Here is a 16,835-nt window from a genome sequence, read left to right on the forward strand (position 1 = left end):
TGTTATATACAGACGGTGTTATATACAGACTGTGTTTTATATGCACTGTGTGTTATATACAGACCGTGTGTTATATATAGACTGTGTGTTATATACAGACTGTGTGTTACATACAGACTGTATGTTACATACAGACTGTGTGTTAAATACATACTGTGTGTTATATACAGACGGTGTTATATACAGACTGTTATATACAGACTGTGTGTTATATACGTACTGTGTGTTATATATAGACGGTGTTATATACAGACCGTGTGTTATATACAGACTGTGTTATATACAGACTGTGTGTTATATACAGATTGTGTGTTATATGAGACTGTGTGTTATATACATACTGTGTGTTATATACGTACTGTGTGTTATATATAGACGGTGTTATATACAGACCGTGTGTTATATATAGACTGTGTGTTATATACACTGTGTGTTATATACAGATTGTGTGTTATATGAGACTGTGTGTTATATACAGACTGTTTTATATACAGACGGTGTTATATACAGACTTTGTGTTATATACAGACCGTGTGTTATATACAGACTGTGTGTTATATACAGACTGTGTGTTATACACAGACTTTGTGTTATATACAGACTGTGTTATATACAGACTGTGTTATATACAGACTTTGTGTTATATACAGACTGTGTTATATACAGACTGTGTGTTATATATAGACTGTGTTACATACAGACTGTGTGTTATATACAGACTTTGTGTTATATACAGACCGTGTGTTATATACATACTGTGTGTTATATACAGACTTTGTGTTATATACAGACCGTGTGTTATATACAGACTTTGTGTTATATACAGTCTGTGTGTTACATATACATACTGTGCGTTATATACAGATTGTGTGTTATATACAGACCGTGTGTTATATACATACTGTGTGTTATATACAGACTGTGTGTTATATACAGACCGTGTGTTATATACATACTGTGTGTTATATACAGTCTGTGTGTTATATACAGACTTTGTGTTATATACAGACCGTGCGTTATATACATACTGTGTGTTATATACATACTGTGTGTTATATACAGATTGTGTTATATACAGACTGTGTGTTATATACAGACTTTGTGTTATATACATACTGTGTGTTATATACAGATTGTGTTATATACAGACTGTGTTATATACAGACTTTGTGTTATATACAGACCGTGTGTTATTTACAGACTGTTATATGCAGATTGTGTGTTATATGGAGTGTTGTATACACTGTGTTATATATAGACCGTGTGTTATATACAGATAGTGTTATATACAGTGTGTTATATACACTGTGTGTTAAATACAGACTGTTATATACATACTGTGTGTTATATACAGTGTGTTATATACAGATTGTGTTATATATATCGTGTCTTATATATAGTGTTATATACACTGTATTATATATAGATTGTGTGTTATATATAGATTGTGTTATATACACTGTGTGTTAAATACAGACTGTGTGTTGTATGAGACATTAAATGGAGTCATCTTGTGCTCTATAATATTGTGATGAGTTTCTAAATGATGAATTGAGAAAATAATTGTTAGTTGAAGCCCTAAAAGTCACCTCTTGTAAATAATTGTAGTTCAGGATCAAAATTAAAAGTAGGGATTGTGAGGAGAAAATTCAGTTTCACTTTAATGGCTAACTATATTAAGTGAACTGTCCAGTTTCTGCTGAGGAAAAATAAACAAAACAGTTATTTTCCTGCTATTTGATAGTTTTCTATCAGTTCTGATTACAGGTGAAATTACTCTTTGTGAGCATCACCTGTGTTTTTATAACAAACCCGGTTGTCAATCTGCATTTCTGAGATAATGTAAATTACGGCTTCTGAGATAAAACTTGATGATTTTTTTGTTTTGGAGTCATACTGGAATGAAAAAAGAAAACAAGTTTTCCATCTCGTAATGTAGAGCCATTTAAAAACTAATGTCAGCATTAGTACAGATGTGTATTTCTAGCATTATACGAGGAGGATGGGTCACATACACCTGTAAAACTCATCCTCTGAATCCTTTATTAATGAGCTCAAACAATAAAACTCGTCCCATCACATGACTTTTCTCTCCCGGAGAGTAACGAGGCGGGCTGGATCTTTCCTGACAATCAGCCATTAATCACTTTCTCCTTCAGTTAGTCTGTGGAGCATCTCCAATAGACTACAGTTCCCATGAGCCTCGGCGGGTACAGACAAGACTCCATCCAGATCGGCACAACATTGGAGGAGGAAACCCCCCCCCAAAAAAATCACAAAGTGTCTGAAACGTTCAGTGGAAGACCATCAGCTGCAGAAACCATGGAGAGATTTATCGGAAGAATTCGGTTCCACGGCTGCTGGACGACAAAGAAACGTGAATTATTGGTGAAGAAGTGCAAACTCCTGCAGCTCAGCTGAACAACAAACTACTTTTAGGCTTTAATGTGTCTCATTTAAATGTGTGTTAGTGTCCTTTAGCCCCAACATTATGGAAGCCCAAAGTGTCAATATTAAATGAATTAGACTTAAAATCAAAGAAATAATCATATGAATAAATTATGTAAAATATATAAGTGAACCAACAATTTGTGAAATAATAAAATTGTTATTATAATAATTATCAATTATAAAATTTATATACATTTATTAATATTATTAAAGATTATTATTAAAAATTAAATATTATATATTTTATGCTAACTGTCTCTCTGAGGAACGTCTTTGGATTCAAAACGCTGTTTAAGTAGTTTTGTCTTAGCCGGCTAATGTTAGCTGCTGCAGTTATAAACAAAGCTCACAACCTGCCTAGCTAGTTAGCCAACTAGCTAGACTAATTAGCTCGTTAGCTAGCTAGCTAGGCAGCATGAGCAGTTAAGGCTTATAAGCTAAAGCGGTTTGTGTGTATTTACAGCAAGCGGTAACCTCCGGGGCTGTAAAATGAAGCCAAAAACTGCAGTTCCTTGAACGACCACTTGAGGCTCCAAAAGCGAGTCAATCCCCATAGACCCCCATGTTAAAATGCCCAACTTTACAGCAGAAATAAACATGTTTACAGTCTGGTACAAACAACGGTTTTGGTCTCTGTAGCTAATTTCCTCTTTCATGACAACTGTACGGGGGGTGAATTTTTTTATAACTCACCCGTTTAAATTTTATTCAGCCGTAAAGTTTTGCATAATGAAGGACATGGCTGCTTTGAGTGACAGGTCCGCCAGCCGCTAGGTGGCTTGTTTCAGCCATTCGGCCCCGCCTCTTTGCCCATTTTTGATTGGCTGGGAGTTAGACAGCGTCACGCACTGCCAAGATGGCGACGGCCGGAGCGGCTCGCTTTGAGTTTCAGAACCGCTCTTCAGAAACCAATGGGTGTCGTCACGGTAACTACGTCCATATTTTTATACAGTCTATGGTTTACAGCAGCTAGTTGTTCGGTTAACTTTTAGTCTTGCTGTCGTTCTCGCTAACAGAAGCTAAACGGCTACATCTGGTAGCAGCTGTTGAGCTTGCTAGCGGCAGGAGGCTTGTGATTGGCTCAAAGGCAGAGACAACATTGAAAAAATAAAGTTACAAAATAAAAAGTAGACTTTTGGAAAAAAAGGACATTTTGAACTAAAAATTGTAACAAATAGAATTTGAGTTGAAATTATTTATAAATTATTTAATTTTCTGAAATAATAATGAAGTCCTGATGATGAATTAATATTTCATGTTAATTAAAAGTTGAATTTTACTAATTTATTAAATTATTTTACAAATTATTGTTTCATTTATGTATTTTCCTAAATTTATACATGTGATTATTTTTTTCATAATTACTCATTAATTTCTGCAATATTGAACCCTTTGGGACACCATAAGCACAACACTTACTGTTGTTGATAAAAAAATAAAGCACATTTTTGACGTTTCACCCCAACAGGTGACGACAGGTGAAGTTTTTGCTTCTAATGAGAACAGCAGACGATCACTTCCTGTCAATTAGTTGTTTGTAATTTGATCAATTGAACACTTTTATAGGAATCTGCACCTCTGAGGATCAATACAAACCTGCGTCAGAATACTGAATCAGTGAAATAATAAATAATGTTTTTATTGATGCTGTAGTGTGATATTTGTTAATATTGTTGGTCTCATTCTGTTTGTAAAAAGCTTTTAACAGCTGCTGTATAAATAAACTTTGCTTACTTTATTATTTTAGTTTATATTTTAATCACATGGTGCATATTTCTGAATAAAAGTGAGTTTAATCAAATTAACACAGTCATTGACACAAAGACAGAAGTCTGTCATTATCAGCAGTTTGTTCCTCGTTATGTTGATTTCTGCAGCGTCAACGGCTGCAACAATGATTCTCTATAAGTCACTTCATTGTTATTTTGTCTATAAAATGCTGAAATTAAAGCCTGACGTCCAAACTGATTCTTCAGAAAGAGTCTAAAGACACAAAGAATCAGATTAAATGTCTGTAAAATGAAAGAATGTTTGTGTTTAAATCCAGCTGGACTTCCTATAAAAACTGCAGCTGATGGTGGTTTTGGTGATCTGCTGGTGAAAACACGTCCATGTCTCAGGTCTCATTAACCCTTTTTCCTCACCAGTGTTTAAAGGGTTAAATAAAGTCATTAAAACATTCAGACCTTTAACTTTCTAACTTTGCATAAGTCAACGTCTTCCTGTCTGACTCCTCACTAGTGCTTCTTGTTGATTCGTCGAGATCTCCGCAGGCCACGCCTCCTGCGGTTCTGATTGGACATCCAGGACCGCAGGAAGTACTTGTCGGGACTCCTCCGGCGGGCGGCGCTCTGGTTCTCCAGGTCGAACTGTCTCTGCAGCTTCAGGGCCAGCGCTCGGTCCTGCTGGATCTGCCCCCTCCTCAGGTCCGGGTCTCGGTCCGGGTCCAAGTGTTTGGTCTTCTGGTTCCTCTTCTGGCCCCTCCGGGAGGTAGACTGGTTGTCGGACTCCTTCCTGGGACTCTGCGAGTCCTTTGGCACTAACTTGCAGGACTGGAAGCCGGAGTTCTTTGTGTATGGCGAGAACGACTGTTTCCGGCTGAACAGCGTTCCGCCGCCGCCGCCACACGACTCCGGAGCTCCGCCCGCCGGCTCAAAATCTGAAGTTCCTCTGAACGCCGCCTCGCTGCTGTAGCGGATCGCAGGGACCCGGATCTTTACAGACTGTTTCTGGAAGCCGTCCACGTCTCCCGACGGAGGGTCGAACAGCAGCTTCCTCTTGTTGACGGACACGACGCCGTCTCCCACCGAGTTCTGATGCGTCTTCACGGCGTCCTGGAGCTCGTTGACGGGGCTCGTCAGCGTGGCCTTGGAGTTCACTTTGAGGCTCTGGCGGTCCAGCTCGATCTGCCTCCACTTCTGCAGCACGGCAGGACTCGCCTCGTAGCTGGTGGCCTTCTGCAGGCCGCGGGTCAGGTTCCTGGGCGTGGACTTGACGATGGTGGGCTCCATCAGCCGGCCGTCCGGCAGCCGTTTGGGCGGCGTGCACGGCGAGCAGACGATGGGTTTGAAGTGGTTGAGCTCCTCGGAGATGCTGTCGTTGCTCTCGGGGCTGATGGAGCGCTCCGGGCCCAGGGCGGTGGACGATGACGTCATCACGGCGCGCCAGGTGAGCCGGCGGTCGGGCGCGGTGACGGGAGCAGAAACGGAGCGACTGTTCTCAGAGGAGAGGAGGATTCCTGCGGTGAAGCTGTGGCTGATACCGACCTGAGGAACACAACAGACATTAAACACAGCATCAGACAGACAGACCAGGTCTCAGGTGAGTTCAAGTGTGTGTCGTACTCTGTCCATCATGGCCGGCGGCGGGAACACCTTCAGCTTCCCTCCACCGTCCTCCACTGGGTCAGTGCAGCTCCGACTCCTCTGAGAACCACTGAAGAAGAAACACAGGGTCAGAGGTGACACCGACTGTCAGCAGGTACGACTCTGAGCCGACAGGTGAATGACGCTCTGCTCACCTGCTGATGGCGGACGAGGTTTTGGTTTTCCTGACGAAGGCGGAGACGTTTCTGATCCTCCTGCTGATTGGCTCCTCGTTCTCGGAGTCAGACAGAACTCCCTGAGAAAAACCAGCGGTTTGAGACGGACAGAACCTCACAGACTCTTTATGATGATGATGATGATGATGGTGATTGTTCAGACTCACAGGCTCTTCATCATGTCGGACTGATCCTGGTTCGTCTTTACAGATGTGAATGTTTCTCCTCTTGACTTCCTCTCTGTCCTCCGACAGCAACAGCTGGAACAGTCATAAACCAAACTAACTCACATTTAAATCACATTAAAATAACGAATGATTTTACAAAAACAGTCAAATAAAAGTTTGAGTAAATGTGTCTCAGTTTACATCAAGAAGTGACGCCTTTATTACGATTAACGCTTTCGAGTTTCTCGGTACCAAACTGGACACCGAGCAGGAGCCGAGCCGCCATCAGTAACAGGAAGTTCAACCAAAACACGTAAGAAGATGTATTAAAGTATCGATGATGATGATGATGATGACTCTGCCTGTCGTAAGACATCAGAGCAGCGGTGGTTCGGCGGCTGGCGAACAGCTGTGAGGCTCGGCTTACATTATTTAACGTTAGCTAACATTAGCCTCCGTTAACACAGAGACTGCTTCGCTACGTTAGCGGCCGTTCAGCAGCCGCTGATGTCATACGACAGGCATCATCATCATCATCATCATCATCGGTGATATTTTAACACAGCTTCGTCTCGTCTTACCTGCAGGTTACGTGTTTTGGTCCAACTTCCTGTTACTGATGACGCTGCTACGTTTTGAGCTGTTAGCCCAGCTAGCATTAACAGACAATATAAACAAAACAGCAGCAGCTGTTCAGAGACACTTTGAAACTAACCGACATTAAAACCAGCGAGTTTTGCTGGTTGGTGAGTTTTTTCAGACGCCATTAGCTGATATTATGGGATGAACGGTTTGTCGTGCTGAGATTAGCTTGATGGCGTCAACACTATGACAGTGATTGTAGTAAATCTGTTTTTATTTCTTAACTACTTTCAGTGTGTAATAATAAAAGTAAAGATTTGTACTCTAATGTGATTTTCTTTTTGTTAAAAATGGATTTTATAAAAGGAACGATAACCGGAACTAATTATACTTTAATATGTTTAATATTTTACATGCATACTGGTATAACTGGCAGAGCTCCAGTTAGCTCCTCTCATGTGTGATGATACATTTTAACATCAGTTCAGCTTTAACTTGTGTTGACTTCCTGTTAATGAGGTAACTAATGAACAGTTCACTGCTTCACTGTCTGTGAATCTTCTTGCTCACCTTGTGTTTCATGTTTGATGAAACTTCAGCAGACTTTGGGACGAGAGCCGGACACACGAAGAACTCTGACGACAGAAAACAACAAACAAACATCATAAATAACAACGTCAACAAGGAGAAAACCAGAGCTGCAACCATTAATCAACTCAATCAATTAATTATCTGATTCCAGCTTCTTCAGTGTGAATATTTTCTGGTTTCTGATCCAGTTTTCACCGTTTTCTGACATTTTATGGACCAAACAACTAATCAATCAATCTTGAAAATAATCAACAGATTCATGAAAAATAACAGTTAGCTGCAGCTCCAGAGAAAACATCAGCAAACTACTCGTAAGATGTATTAAATTATAAAAGTAGGAGCAGGTTGTGATTTAAAGCTGCAACTAACGATTCTTTTTATTATTGATTAATAAAACCCAGAGTCAAAGGTCTTATTCTGTCTGATCAACAAATATTCAGTTTACTAATCCCTAAAACGATAATTCAACTATCAAAACAGTTGCAGAGTGATCGATTAATTGTTGCAGCTCTACTGTGATTGAGGAATTTATCCTGATTATTGATTAGTAACTTTACCCACAGTGATATTAAAGGCAGATACACATTTAGATTGTCTCATGGACACTTGTCCTTATAAAATATTATGTAATAATGATAAATCGTCTGTACTGAAGGGAACAAACTCAGACTGTAAACGGAGAAATGAAAAGTTTTGTTAGTTCTGAACGAAGCCAAAAAACTGACTATTACCTGAAATCACCTGCATGTTCTGAGTTACAGCAGCTGTGTTTTCTCTATGTTGTTCGGGTTTAATTCCATTTAAGACTTAATAATCAATAAAAACAAAACAGCTGCTGCAGACAGAAACACGGTGATGAAGGAGACCGAGAGGAAACAAGTCTGGACAAGTCCTCCAACAAATCACCTGATCTGAGCGGAGACAGCGCAGATACCTGCTTTATCCTGCACATCTGACACATTCATGTCAATCAATGTCTTTGATAAACATCATGCTCACACTTCATGACGCTTTATCTGATAATATCAATGATTTCTGTCTTTTCTGCTCCAGCAAGCTTCATACAAAACTCCATGAAACACATTTAAACCTGCCGTTATGTTGTCCACCAAGTGACTGAAACGTTTAAGTATCTGTAAGCGGCTGACTGAGACTGTTACTGCCGGTAAAGTGAAGCTGACAGCCGGTCAGAAACTCTTCAGGCCTCCTGCTGATAAAACCAAAGTTACAGCAAAGTTACTGAGGACTGAATTAAAGTCTGACTGTGTCTGATGTTCCTGTGGTTAATTTGTCAGAACAAACAGCCAGCAGTAGCGGAATGTCAGCTGTGGTTTCCCCGGTAAACACACCGACCTCTCCGGCTGTCGCAGTCCCTCCTGCCCGGCCTGCTGCTGCTCCTCTCGGGGTCACTCCTCCTGCGGAGCCGCTCGTCGCTGCCGGAGCTCCGGGCCCGGCAGAGCGGACAGGCCGGTTGTCCGCCGGGCTGAGCCTCCGCACACACCGCGCACTTCTTCATCTCGTCGTCCCGCGGGCTACACGCGGCCCCGCGCCCGGCTCCGGGCCGGGAGTCGGGCCGGGAACCGGGCAGGGACCTGCCGGCGGCGCTGGCCGGTCTGCAGGGCGATTCGGCGGACCCTGCGGTCGCCATCTTCCCTGGTGAGTCTTCTCTCTCCGGTCCGCGCTCACATCAAGCCCCGCCCCGCCGCGCGCAGCCCGCCAACCGCGGAGCTGGAACACCGCGCGAGATGCAACTTCACAATAAAATATATTTATTATGAAAAACAGAAAATAACGGAAGTCATGTTTGAGAGGATCTGAAATAAACAGGGGAGTATTTTATTTATTTACAATTTTAAATGATGTTTCATCCATTTTCTTTTCTTCTTATCCTCAACAGGGTCAGCTGATGTGGGGCTAGAGGCAGAGTACACCTGGACAGGTAGCCAGCCAATAACAGAGCTAACATACAGTATGGAGACAGACAGCTATTCACACTCACATTCACACCTAAGGGCAAGTTAGAGTCACCAGTTAACAACTGGCTGACCGGCAGTGCACAGAGGCAGTGCATAGAGTGCACAGAAGCGGATAATTTATTGATTTATTTTCAAGAGCTGGGTCTTCAGTCTTTTCTTTAAGATTGAGAGGGACTCTACAGATCGAACAGAGTTTGGGAACTCGTTCCACCACCAAGGAACTACAGTTGTGGTACCAGGCGCCTTTCATTGGCAGAGCGTAGTGAGCGAGAGGGAGTGTAGACCTGAATGAGGGAGTTCAGGTGTTTTAGTTGTTGTTCTGTAAGCGAGTGTCAGGGTTTTGAATTCGATGCAGGAAGCAACTGGGAGCCAGTGGAGGGATATGAACAGCAGGGTGACATGTGTTGATCGAAGCTCAACACATTGAAGACCAGATGCGCCGCCGCGTTCTGGATCATCTGCAGAGGTTTGAACGTACATGCAGGGAGGCCTGCCAGTAAGGAGTTGCAGTAGTCAATGTGTGATATTACGAGAGCCTGAACCAGGAGTTGTGCTGCAAGCTCAGACAGGAAAGGTCTGATCTTTCTGATGTTGTACAGGACAGACCAACATGACCGAGCAATTGAGGCCACGTGAGCCTTGAAGGGTAGCTGGTCATCAATCATGACAACCAAGTTCCAGGCAGGGGTACGAGTTGGTTGATTTGAGCTGGATGCTGATCTGTTGTTGTATGGAGGGACTGGCTGGGATGACAAGGAGATCAGTCTTAGAGAGGTTGAGTTGAAGATGGCGTTATTTCATCCATGCTGATATATTGGCAAGGCATGACGAGATCCGAGCCGAGACTGTGTGGTCTTCTGGTGGGAATGATAGGAATAGCCGGGTATCATCAGCATAGCAATGGTATGAGAAACTATGGGAGCTGATGATTGCGCCAAGTGAGGTGGTGTATATTGTGAAGAGAAGGGGGCTGAATTTGGTGGTTTACCGTGTCAAAGGCAGCTGACAGATCCAGCAGCAATAGAGCTGAGGACTGACCAGAAACTCTAGCTGAGCATAGTGAGTCCATAACCGACAGGAGTGCCGTCTCGGTAGAGTGACCCCGCTTAAAGCCGGACTGATTCAGATCATACAGGTTGTTCTCAGAAAGGAATTCAGAGACTTTGTTAAAGACTGTGTGCTCAAGTATTTTTGACAGGAAGGGCAGGAGTGAAACCGGTCTGTAGTTTTCAACCTGAGCTGGGGTGAGTGTAGGTTTTTTGAGCAGCGGGGTGACTCGAGCTTGCTTAAATGCGGCGGGGAAAACACCCGTTGTAAGTGAGGAGTTGATGATGTGTGTGACTGTGGGGTTAATTGTGGGGGAAATGGTCTATAGCAGGTTGGATGGTATTGGGTCCAGAGGACAGGTAGTGGGACGAGAGTCCAGCAGAAGTTTGGAGACTTCCTCCTCAGTCATAGGGGAGAATGAGGAGAGTTTGGCCCTGTTAGCTGGCAGCTCTAGTCTGGGTTGGTCATGCTCAGAGAACTGGTCACTGAAAAATGAGGCAAACATGTCTGCAGTGAGCAGAGTGGAGGGAGGAGGAGGAGGCGGATTCAGGAGTGAGTTAAAAGCAGAACATTTTCCAAGCATCTGTGGCGCCACAGATCTGGTTCTGATAGTTAGTGGTCTTAACAGTTCTTAAACTGGAGGAGAATGATGCTGGGAGACCCTGATAGTCACTGAGGTCAGTGGATTCTCTGGATTTACGCCATTTTCTCTCTGCTGCTCTGAGCTCCATCCTTTGCTCTCTGATGACTTCAGTGAGCCGTGGACTGGGGGGATGATGCGAGCAGGTTTGGATGTTAGAGGGCAGAGATGGTTAAGAGAGGAGGCTAGTGAGGAGCAGAGTGTATCTGTAGCCTCATTGACCAGGAGTGAGGAACATTCAAGTGCCTGGAAAAATTCTGTTTTATTAACAGTCAATTGGCAATTCCATAGGCCGGGAGTGAAGGAGGAGTGAGTAGTGGAGATTTTTCTGAGTAAATAGAGGTTCTCAGGGTTGCGTTGTCTACAACAGATGCGATTTTTTTGCAAGCCTTGGATGACACGGATGTCTTTGTAGCACATGGTGAGTGAGGCAGGCTATGAGAGTAAACAGTAGAAAAGGAAAAACCAGTCAGTGTCTTTGCTCAGTGGACTCACACAGGTAGACTCAAAGGTCTTTATCTAATTCAGTCTTAACACAATAAGGACTGACACTACAGCGCAGCCTGTGTGTTTAAGTATCAAGAAGTACTGCGGCTGGACCCGCCCCTTTCAGACTTCCAGAACAAAGCAACAACAGAGGGTGCGACCTGCGTCAGCTGACCCACTTACTGAGACTCAGAGAGTGAAACCAGGAACTGCTCTGCCCGAAGAAAGACTGACAACGGGCTAAATCTGAATCAAAACTCAAAACAAAGTTTCAGAAACACTTACCAACCCACTGCTATCTGCTATGTTTTTAGATCTGAGCTTGCAAACAATTAACCATAAACAATTTCTATAATGATTTGTTCAGTGACTTCTCACCATGATGTGTGTAAACAAAGAACAAATAAAAAAAAACTATTGAAAGCTTTAAACTTCTCATTTAATATAGTTTAAAAATGTTATAATATCTACAATATCACAAGTTTTATGTGGATATTTGTATATCATATATTATGAATATGAACCAAAGATTTTTATGAAGTTTATTTACTGTATATTGAAGTTCAACAGACACAGAAGGTATTGTTAGTTAATTGCCACTGAGTACATAACTGAAATATTACAACTTCATGGAAATACAGAGAAAATTTAATTAAATTAAGACATGAATACGTTTTGAAAATCTTTAAAATTGATATAAAATTATAAATAAATAAATAAATAAGAGTCTTGTGGATAAAATAAACGAATTGAAGTTTTATTGTGAAAGGTTTTATCTTCCGGTCGGCTGCACAAACCGGAAGAAGAAACACTTTTTCCGGTCGAAGAAGAAGAGTGACAGCGATGGCGGCCGGTGAGAGCAGCTGAGCGGCACACACAGAAACTACTCAGGTTTGAAACTGTAAACATCATTGATTATTAGTGATCATGTGATTATTAGTGATCAGAGGTCTCAGTTATAACCGTTGCGTGCGCACAAAACGGGGCTTGAAAGAGACGCGCGGCGCTTCCCGCGCTAAAGTTGTGATCTATAAAAACAAAGTCGACAGGAGAATCTAAAGTCTGACACGTGTGTACGAACATTATGGACAGAAAACTGATTGTATATTGATCCTCTCACACATTTAATTTAACTTCATATCAAATGTTCATCATAGATCCACTTATATATACTTATATATCATAAACATTCAAAGCAGCGGAGTTATCTGTGGTTGCACTTGTAATGAGCCATAACTATTCCATAACTATCCCATAACTATCCCATAACTATTCCATAACTATCCCATAACATTCCATAACTATCCCATAATCATCCCATAACTATTCCATAACTATTCCATAACTATCCCATAACTATTCCATAACTATCCCATAACATTCCATAACTATCCCATAATCATCCCATAACTATTCCATAACTATCCCATAACTATTCCATAACTATTCCATAACATTCCATAACCATTCCATAACTTCTCCATAACCATTCCATAACCATCCCATAACTATTCCATAACCATTCCATAACTTCTCCATAACCAGTCTATAACCATTCCATAACTATTCCATAACTATCCCATAACTATTCCATAACTATCCCATAACCATCCCATAACTACTCCATAACCATTCCATAACCATTCCATAACTTCTCCATAACCATTCTATAACTATTCCATAACCATTCCATAACTATCCCATAACCACCTTTCAGTTTGTAAAGATATATATATATATATATATTCTGCTGAATGAACGATGTATTTTGTTAAAGATAAAAGTAAAAGTTCTTCACTTTTACTCACAAACGTCTGAATAAAATCTAGTTTGTTTACAGTTTAGAAAAAGCAACAACAAAGCTGCAGAGTTGAAAGACGAGTCAAAGATCATCAACCATCGACAGAAAATTAATCACATATTTTAATCAAAAAATCCCCAAATTCACTAAATTGAGCTCCTCACATGAGAATATTTGACTGTAAACTGAACATCTTTTAATTTTAGACACATAAACAAACATCTGAAATATACGGAAGATTAAAAATGTCTAAATAAAAACAATTCAAAGGAATAATGTAATAAACATTACACATTGTTGTGTATTGACGGTTTTACACTTAAAAGACAAAAACATGTTCAGAGGAAAATAATTATTTTTTGTCTGAATTAATTGTTTTTCGTTGTGAAATTAATTTTCCACATTAAGATCAAATCACAGCAAAGAAAACAAAGAAAAATTCACAATGAAAAACAATTAAAGGGTATTAAAGTCAAGTTTCCTTTCAGCATGTTTTAGTTTTAATGATGTCAGTGAGAAAACAACAAACACAACAACAACATGTTTGTTTGTTTACATTATTTCTTTGATTTGTTTTTATTTGGCGTTTTAAATCCTCCGTAGAGACGACGAATCAATGAATTGATTAATAAAGAAAATAGTAACAGTTGACGGTCGTTAACGTCTCTGCTCTGACTGACAGCTTGTCCCGGTCCCGGTCCTGGTCTCGGTCCCGGTCCCGGTCCTGGTCCCGGTTCCAGTCCAGGTCCTGGATGCAGGGCGGCCGGCCAGTGGTGGAGGTGGTCCGTCTGGGCCTGGTCTCGTACCAGGAGGCCGTGCGGCTGCAGCAGGTCTACGTGAACCGGCACCGGTCCGGTCCGGCTCACGCCCTGCTGCTGTGTCAGCACCCGCCGGTCTACACCACGGGGATCCGCCACAGACCGTACCCCGCCCCCCTGCTGGACCGCTTGAGCCGGCTGGGCGCCGAGGTCCACCGCACCAACCGGGGAGGACTCATCACCTTCCACGGCCCGGGTCAGCTGGTCTGCTACCCGGTCCTGAACCTGGGCTCCTTCAAGAAGGTCTGAACCGCTTTGTTCCCTCGCCGCATGCTGGGAGGCGGGGCTTCACTTGTAGCTCCGCCCACAGCTGTGATCCTGCTGCTGATGTTCTCTGTTCTCTCAGAGTGTTCGTTGGTACGTTGGCGAGCTGGAGAAGACGATCATCTCCGTCTGCGGCAGGTTCGGCATCGAAGCGTCGACGTCTCCTCACACCGGCGTTTGGGTCGGAGACAATAAGATCTGCGCCATCGGTACGAAAACTACAACGCTCATCTTTCTGATGTGAAACCGTTTCAGACACAAATTATTAATCAGTTAAAATCCTTCATTAAAAATCCAGAATCTCTAAATACTGAGTCCTGATTGGCTCCAAACTGGTTGTGATGTCACATCCTGCTCGTCGGACGAAGAAGAAACTTGAATGTTTTCTTTAACCTGAACTGAAGGTTTTTATGATCTTTATATTAATATGAATGTTTCCAGGTTCAGTCGTAGTTTATATCCTGTTCAACAATCAGCTGATTCATTGATCAGCTGATTCATTGATCAGCTGATCGAGAGAAATTAATTAGCAACATTTTGATAATTGATAAATAGTTTTAGTCATTCTTTCTACAATAATACAAAACATTTTAGGGGTTTTTGAAAAAGAGATTCTGGAAAACTAAACGATAAAAAACAACTAACAACAACAACTGTTTGTTTGTTTGTTTGTTTGTTTGTTTGTTTCCATTTGACTCCACAAACAGCCTTTTAAATGTTTTGACTCTTTTAAGTTTGTTTAATTTGTGTGAATGATCTGCAGAGTTTGGAAGATGAAGACAAACATAAACGTTGTTGTTGTTGTTGTTGTTGTTGTTGTTGTTTTGCAGGGATCCACTGCGGTCGCTACGTCACGTCTCACGGCGTGGCGTTGAACTGTAACACCGACCTGTCGTGGTTCACGCACATCGTGCCGTGCGGCATCGAGGATAAAGGCGTGACGTCGCTGAGCGCCGAGCTGCAGAGAGACGTCAGCGTGGAGGACGCCGTCCCTCACCTGCTGGACGCCTTCACGCACACCTTCAACTGTCAGCTGACCCACGCTGAACCAATCACATGACGCTCATCTCATCAGCTGACGAGCTCTTTCACTGAGCTGCTTTCATGAAGTGAACTTTGTGTTTTATTGTCTTAATAACGAGGCGACTGTGAGGCGGAGCCTGATATGTTAATTAATAATAAACTTTATGTGTCAACAAACTTTAAAATCAGCTCAATGGAACAAAATCTAGCAAATAAAAGTACTGAGAAAATAAAAAAACAAAACAGAATAAAGTTTTAATGATTTTGCTTCATTAAAGCTGAATTTTCTCCTTTAATAACAAACATCATTTAAATTTAAATGAACAAATAACTTGTTGATGTTTTCTGTTATTTTTTAACCTTCAAGTTCATTAAAATACAGAACGAATTAATTACAGCATTAATGGGATAAAACTGTGACATCATCATCTGTATCTGGTTGCTATGGAGACAATCTCATCAGCATCCAGCTATAAAACATCTTCAGACACGTTTTAATAATATATGATGAACATTCAGTTTATCACAAAACAAACAAACAAACAAATAAATACATAAAGACTTTCTATTCAGAGAATAAAACATGATTGATTGATGATGATTGATGATCTCTAGTTTGTTATTTATGTGATACGAGATATTTCAGTTAATAAAGTGTTGGATCTTATTTAAATGAGTTTCTCATTCATTTGTTTTCACATTCAAAAATACAATTTTATATTTATAAAAGATTTATTTTCACATAATAAAAACACTTTTAACTGCATATAATCTGCACATGTAAACAAACAAACAATCCTCCAGGAACAGCTGAGTCCTAAAAACTCCACAAACATCTCAGAGGAAGATCTGATATATGTTATATATATATATTATATATATATATATATATATATTATATACAATCATAGATATAAAGATGAAATCTTGAAAAAATATAGATTTAGAAGAAATAAGTCATAATAAGTTTTTGAAGAATGATTACGTAATTTAAAAATAAAACTTACATTTTGAGAATGAAGTAGTAATTTTTCAAGAAAGAAAAGACGAAGAAAAAAGTTTAATATTTTAAAAAAAAATTATATTTCAAGAAAAAATATTTTAAAGAAAAAAATCAAAGTGTCATATTTTTTCAGAAAAGTAATATTTTGAAGAAATAGAAGTAAAAAATATGACAGTTTTCAAGAATAAAAAGTAATATTTGGATGAAATGACTCCACAAGTTCCCATGTGACAGCTGACAGAGTCCACATCCCATAATACTCCCCTCAGAGGGCAACTATAACAACCTGATGCGCTGACCTCACTATCTGACGTCACCTACTGCTGCATGTGATCACTGATCAATATTTACATGATCAGTGTGTTTAATGAGCTGATCAAAGACAGAGTGGATGACTTCTGTTTCTTATTATTAAATTAACCTGATTATTGATTATCTATCACCG

At 40.8% G+C, this 16,835-nt stretch overlaps 2 protein-coding genes across 4 annotated transcripts; one reads left to right on the forward strand and one right to left on the reverse strand.

Moving 5' to 3' along the window:
• Nucleotides 1–1,980: 1,980 nt before the first annotated feature.
• On the reverse strand, nucleotides 1,981–9,019 carry rnf169 (ring finger protein 169). Of its 2 annotated transcripts, none has more exons than XM_042414166.1 (7): nucleotides 8,686–9,019; nucleotides 7,312–7,376; nucleotides 6,160–6,252; nucleotides 5,972–6,072; nucleotides 5,796–5,886; nucleotides 4,690–5,717; nucleotides 1,981–2,357 (listed from the first exon to the last, which is right to left on the reverse strand). In XM_042414166.1, the coding sequence occupies exons 1-7, from the start codon at nucleotides 8,978–8,980 to the stop codon at nucleotides 2,333–2,335; spliced, it is 1,698 nt and encodes a 565-aa protein (XP_042270100.1). In that variant the 5' UTR covers nucleotides 8,981–9,019; the 3' UTR covers nucleotides 1,981–2,332. The 2 variants fall into 2 exon arrangements, with proteins under 2 accessions (XP_042270100.1, XP_042270101.1); XM_042414167.1 differs by lacking the exon at nucleotides 8,686–9,019 and adding an exon at nucleotides 8,064–8,630.
• A 3,251-nt stretch (nucleotides 9,020–12,270) lies between these two features.
• On the forward strand, nucleotides 12,271–16,054 carry lipt2 (lipoyl(octanoyl) transferase 2). 2 transcript variants are annotated; one of them, XM_042414188.1, is made up of 4 exons: nucleotides 12,271–12,372; nucleotides 13,965–14,343; nucleotides 14,447–14,573; nucleotides 15,195–16,054. In XM_042414188.1, exons 2-4 carry the CDS (start codon nucleotides 14,035–14,037, stop codon nucleotides 15,422–15,424), a joined length of 666 nt encoding a protein of 221 aa, XP_042270122.1. In that variant the 5' UTR covers nucleotides 12,271–12,372; nucleotides 13,965–14,034; the 3' UTR covers nucleotides 15,425–16,054. The 2 variants fall into 2 exon arrangements, with proteins under 2 accessions (XP_042270122.1, XP_042270123.1); XM_042414189.1 differs by having other exon boundaries at nucleotides 12,289–12,375; nucleotides 13,992–14,343.
• The last annotated feature ends 781 nt before the right edge of the window (nucleotides 16,055–16,835 follow it).

Source organism: Thunnus maccoyii, chromosome 6 (genome assembly GCF_910596095.1).
Source record: "Thunnus maccoyii chromosome 6, fThuMac1.1, whole genome shotgun sequence".
Lineage (NCBI taxonomy): Eukaryota > Metazoa > Chordata > Actinopteri > Scombriformes > Scombridae > Thunnus > Thunnus maccoyii.

Excerpts from the sequence above, each read along its gene's own strand:
- rnf169 (XM_042414166.1), bottom strand. The coding sequence starts at position 8,980 with ATGGCGACCGCAGGGTCCGCCGAATCGCCCTGCAGACCGGCCAGCGCC. Across the intron at positions 6,253-7,311 it reads CATCAAACATGAAACACAAG|CTGTTGCTGTCGGAGGACAG; the intron begins GTGAGCAAGAAG and ends TGACTGTTCCAG. Across the intron at positions 6,073-6,159 it reads TCCGACATGATGAAGAGCCT|GGAGTTCTGTCTGACTCCGA; the intron begins GTGAGTCTGAAC and ends GGTTTTTCTCAG.
- lipt2 (XM_042414188.1), top strand. The coding sequence starts at position 14,035 with ATGCAGGGCGGCCGGCCAGTGGTGGAGGTGGTCCGTCTGGGCCTGGTC. Across the intron at positions 14,344-14,446 it reads ACCTGGGCTCCTTCAAGAAG|AGTGTTCGTTGGTACGTTGG; the intron begins GTCTGAACCGCT and ends CTGTTCTCTCAG. Across the intron at positions 14,574-15,194 it reads CAATAAGATCTGCGCCATCG|GGATCCACTGCGGTCGCTAC; the intron begins GTACGAAAACTA and ends GTTGTTTTGCAG.